Here is a 5,290-nt window from a genome sequence, read left to right as displayed (position 1 = left end):
GAGGTATGAGGATCACCTGAGGTCAGGAGTTCGAGACCAGCCTGGCCAACATGGCGAAACCCCATCTCTACTAAAAATACAAAAATTAGCCGGGTATGGTGGCGGGCGCCTATAATCCCCACTACTCAGGAGGCTGAGGCAGGAGAATCCCTTGAACCGGGGAGGTGGAGGTTGCAGTGAGCCGAGATGGTGCCACTGCACTCCAGCCTGGGCGACAGAGCAACACTCCATCTCAAAAAAAAAAAAAAAAAGAATATACAGAGTTCCCTGGTGAGAGGGAAAGAGGGGAAAGAAGTAGGTCCAGAGATTGTCCCTTTAAAGATGTAATTCACAAATCAAAGAGCACATCTTCTGCCGTGTCACTAGGGATCGGCCCGGATTTCACCGCCTGCGCCCCTCATTCAGACGCCCTTGCCTAACCTGCAAAGGGCCCGCCCCGCCAGAGACCGCCTTACCTCCTTTTGGAGATTGGTGGTCTTGGGCTCTTGGCTCTGGATCGACTTCTCATCCTCTCTCCGCTTTCTCAGGCCAGTATCCCCCATGTTTCCTCCTGCTGGTTCCAGGAGACTGCAAGGAAGGCGCACAGCTGAATCTTGGTTCAGCAGCAGCAAACAAGATGCAAGTGCAAGCTCGGCCTGGACTAGGGGAGCTGGCTCCAAAAGCACAGTGTTGGTTACTGCCACAGGCGGGGGCCGCTGCCAGTCCTGCAGGGCTCATGCGCTGGGCCCCAGAGTCAAAGTCAGTCATTAACACTGTCCAGGCAGGGGAACACAGCTCCCCGCTGTTCTCCAAAGCTCAGCTGCTTGCTTAGCTTTCTCCCAGACAGGCCCCGGGAGCCTTCTGGCCCACGTGCCTGTGCCTTGAAAGTTATTCTACCTCCGTGGTCCAACTTCATTTTTTTTTTCAAAAGTTAAAAGAAATATTTAACAACATCCTGGGCTGGGCACAATGGCTCAGGCCTGTAATCCCAGCACTTTGGGAGGCCAAGGTGGGCGGATCACTTGAGCCCAGGAGTTTGAGACCAGCCTGGTCAACATGGCGAAACTCCGTCTCCACAAAAAAAGAAAAAAAAAAAAAAAAAAATTAGCTGGGCATGGTGGCGGGTGCCTGTAATCCCAGCTACTCAGGAGGCTGAGGCAGGAGAATCACTTGAACCTGGGAGGTGGGGGTTGCAGTAAGCCAAGATCGTGCCACTGCACTCCAGCCTCGGCCACAGAGCGAGACTCCGTTTCAAAAAAATAAAATATAAAAAGTTAAAAAATGAAAATATTGTGAAATGTATTTATCAGAATCAAGTCCAGGTAAGGAGTGTGTGTCTTAGAATTCCTTCCCAAGATTAAAGACACTCCCCTACATCACAGAGCCACAGTACAATACAGGTACTTTTTCTTTGTACTTTTTAAATTTGTACAATATTGTTTTTGTAAAGACGTGAGTCTCGCTATTTTGGCCTCCAACTCCTGGGCTCAGGCAGTCCTTCCACCTTGGCTTCCCAAAGGGCTGGGATTTCAGGGGTGAGCCACCGCACCTGGCCAGGTACTTTTTCATTAAGTGATGAAAGGAATGAAAACATTGCCGAGGAAACCCAGTTCCAGACTGAATTAGGAGGTAACCATGCACCACTGTACCCTCTCTCTAAATAACTTCTCTGTCCAGGCCCCGGCCAGGAGAGCCATGAACCTTTCTATCACCCACGGACCTTACCTTCCTCCGTGACCCTGCGGAGCCGGAAAAGCTGCGGCGCAGCTGACCGCCCGTGCCTGCACGGTCCAACCCTAGGAATGGCCATGTCTTATGCCCAGGAGTGAAGGAAGTCCAGAAGGTACAGAGGTCAATAAAGGTAATTATTAAACACCTTTTTTTTGGTTTTGTTTTAGCCATGAAGCTTAGATACGCCACACAAAAAGGGGAGGGTGAGGCAGACCAATTTCTCTCCAAAACCGTTTTTGTTCATTTGTGTCTAGGTCAGATTATTTTTTTAAAACCAGATAGTCCCAAATCATCTACACTTTTTACCTAAAGATAAAATAAATTATGCCTTCTTTTATCTTTGGGAATCAGAGGAGGTAAACTTTGGAACCAATTCTCTAATTGCTTTAATAGGCTATATTTAAAACCCAAGTCAGGCAGCTCAAACAGGAACTGCTGTGTGCGTGTAACTCAGCTGTTTGTCAGTTTCCTCCCCGCCCAGGAAATTCCCCCAAGCCCCGGGCCTGCCTCTGGCTGAGCAGGTGAGAGCAGTTGAGCCCGTCCCACTCCTCTTTACCAGTGATGGGGCTTCACCACTTGGAGCCACGAGCAGGCCTGAGGCAATGCAGGCCCCCACATCCTCCCTGCAGCTGTGGCCAAATGCCCATCAGATTTGGCTGTGGTGCTGTTCACGTAGCCATGTCCTGGCTCATCAGACACAAGGGACACAAAACCTTCCCCATCGGGGAAACAGAGGCCTATGGGGGGGGACAGGAAACACATGGCCAGGAAGCTCCGGTCCCCATCCAGGGCTGCCAGGGTCTGGATGTCTCCGGGAGGGAGCAGAGGTTCTCCCGCGCTGCGACTGGACCTTGGTTCAGGCGGCAGCCTCAGAGGTCAGCACTAAGCCCTTTCAGATAGGGAAGGAAGCACCTTATGAGACAGGCAGGACAGCCTGGCACAGCATAAGCACTGCGTGTGAAGCATTGTAGCTGTTATCTTCAGCCAAAACTCTGGTAGCTTTGCCTCGAGGCAAACCTAACTGCATCCCAGATATTGGATGGAAGCAAAGGTCAGGGGTGGAAGGAGCTGGGCGAGTCTCTGGGGGACAGTTTGGGGCAAGCAGACCTGAGAGAGGCAAAGGTTTCTCTCAAAGCCGTCTGCAGAGCACAGGGACCTGATTTAGAAGTTCATCAGCTCCAGGCCGGGCGCGGTGGCTCACTCCTGTAATCCCAGCACTTTGGGAGGCCGAGGCGGGTGGATCACCTGAGGTCGGGAGTTCAAGACCAGCCTGACCAACATGGAGAAACCCCGTCTCTACTAAAAATACAAAAAATTAGCCAGGCATGGTAGCACATGCCTGTAATCCCAGCTACTCAGGAGGCTGAGGCAGGAGAATCGCTTGAACCCAGGAGGCGGAGGTTGCAGTGAGCCGAGATCGTGCCATTGCACTCCAGCCTGGGCAAAAAGAGCGAAACTCCATCTCAAAAAAAAAAAAGTAGTTCATTACCTCCCATCTTGGGAGGGCACAGCCTGTTTACCTGCCTGCCATGCCCAGAGCCCTGAGCAGAGAGGTTGGAGAGTAGAAGCCAGGGGCTGGCGGCAGGTCCTGCCACCCCAGACAGAACCTGCCCACAGGCTTGCTGGGATCACTCCTCCTAATGCTGCAGCCTCATCATAGCACCTGGCACATCCATGTTTGCAAAACACCACAGAATACTCCCTGGGGAAAAGTGCTCCTGGCGGGCTGACAGGAGACCACATGAGGAGGGCAGGGTGGGGCAGTGGTCCCCTGCTGGGGCCAGACACCAGACAGCCCTGCAACCTCACCCACTACCCACATGGGCTCAGGCAGCACTGCCAGGATCAGGATCTGAATCTGCAAAGCGGGGCTAGCAACAGGCGCCTCCTCGTGGAACACATTGAACTTGCGTGTTCCATGAATGTCCAGGACCAGCCCACTGGTCTTCCTGGGCCTCTGCCAAGGCCGAGTTTGGAACGTCGGGGTGTGAGGGTCCTTTGTTAAGTCAGAAACCTCCACGTCAGTTCATTTTGGGTCCACGGTGAGCATTTCTTAAGCCTGTTTCTTAAAGTTGTGTTTTTCACCCCAGTCCCACCCTCTCCCTCCCTTGAATACACAGAAAGTATTCAAGTAATTCTCATAAGCTCTTCCTCATGGAAAATAATACAGATTTGATTTAAAAAGCAAAATTTTCCTCAGTTCTTGAAGACTGTTGGTTCATTGTGTATCCAGTGCTTCTGCCATGTGGCTAAAGTTTCACCTCCCTGCTGTCAATTTTTTTTTTTTTTTTTAGTTGGAGTCTCACTCTGTCGCCCAGGCTGGAGTGCAGTGGCTTAATCTTGGCTCACTGCAACCTCGCCTCCTGGGTTCAAGCGATTCTCCTATCTCAGCCTCCTGAGTAGCTGGGATTACAGGCATCCACCACCATGCCTGGCTAATTTTTGTATTTTTAGTAGAGATGGGGTTTCACAATGTTGGCCAAGTTGGTCTTAAACTCCCGACCTCAAGTGATCCGCCTGCCTCGGCCTCCCAAAGTGCAAATCCTACTGTCATTTTTTACCATTTTATTTATTTATTCTGTGAGACTGAGTCTTGCTCTGTCACCCAGGCTGGAGTGCAGTGTCATGATCTCAGCTCACTGCAACCTCCACCTGCCAGGTTCAAGCGATTCTCCTCCCTCAGCCTCCCGAGTAGTTGGGACTACATGTGTGACACCACGCCTGGCTAAGTTTTGTATTTTTAGTAGAGACAGGGTTTCACCATGTTGGCCAGGCTGGTCTTGAACCCCTGACCTCAAGTTATCCACCCGCTTCAGCCTCCCAAAGTGCTGGGATTATAGGCGTGAGCCACCACGCCTGGCTCACCACTCTATTTCTTAAGTTTCTGCTAAAGACTCTTGACCTTCACTTTCAACCCGTGCTTTTCCCTTCTGATTGCAAAAATGCTTGCAGGTTGAAGATCTTCACACCATCTGCATTTTGTCTTATATTTGGTGCATATTTGGTTTCAGTTGGGGAGGGTAAAATGCTTCCCTCCACCCTTCTGGGTTCTTTGGTTGGGCTTCAAATGGAGACCAATGGGAGGAAAACGGTTTTAATTATGTGTATATGCAACAGAGTCCCACAAAACAAGAGACTTGAAGAAGGGCCAGATGACTAAACCCTATAGAGCATCCTGAGCTATATAAGGATTAGGGGCTTGGGGCTTCTGGGGCAGGTAGGGACGAGTAATGGAATGGTGAGGGGAGGAAATGCATGGCAAATAAAGGTCGTCTGGTTATGCAGATGTAAGTCTCTCAGGTAATAAAAGTTGTCTCCTCCTGGTACAGATACTTGTTCTAATGTAGATTTCCTTCATGACATAAATTTATTTTGCAAAGGGCAGCTTTTCAGAGATACACCTGTTGTGTTTGCAGTTTCTCAGCATAACCAGCTCAACATATTCCAAAGAAGTATAATTTGGGGTGATATATATCTGGTCTCCTACAGTCGTATTTTGGGGGTGCTGTGTCCTGCACCCCAGTATTTCCTTCTCCTGTGATGGTCTGTGTTTGAGACAGGGTCTCTTGTTCCCAGGCTG

General features: G+C 50.4%; 1 protein-coding gene across 1 annotated transcript in view; it reads right to left on the bottom strand.

Annotated features, from left to right (window-relative positions):
* The window catches only part of SLC7A9 (solute carrier family 7 (amino acid transporter light chain, bo,+ system), member 9), a 56,038-nt gene extending 54,259 nt beyond the window's left edge, over positions 1-1,779 (bottom strand). The window contains exons 1-2 of the mRNA XM_011995281.1: positions 1,705-1,779; positions 456-653 (exon numbers count right to left, since the gene is read on the bottom strand). Of these exons, the coding sequence (XP_011850671.1) occupies positions 456-542 (87 nt within the window). The 5' untranslated portion in view covers positions 543-653; positions 1,705-1,779. The remainder of the gene's footprint in view (positions 1-455; positions 654-1,704) is intronic.
* Positions 1,780-5,290: the final 3,511 nt, after the last annotated feature.

Source organism: Mandrillus leucophaeus, unplaced genomic scaffold (genome assembly GCF_000951045.1).
Source record: "Mandrillus leucophaeus isolate KB7577 unplaced genomic scaffold, Mleu.le_1.0 Scaffold48, whole genome shotgun sequence".
NCBI classification, from domain to species: domain Eukaryota; kingdom Metazoa; phylum Chordata; class Mammalia; order Primates; family Cercopithecidae; genus Mandrillus; species Mandrillus leucophaeus.
The sequence above is the reverse complement of the archived record's forward strand: the minus strand, read 5'-3'. Positions and strand labels throughout refer to the sequence as shown.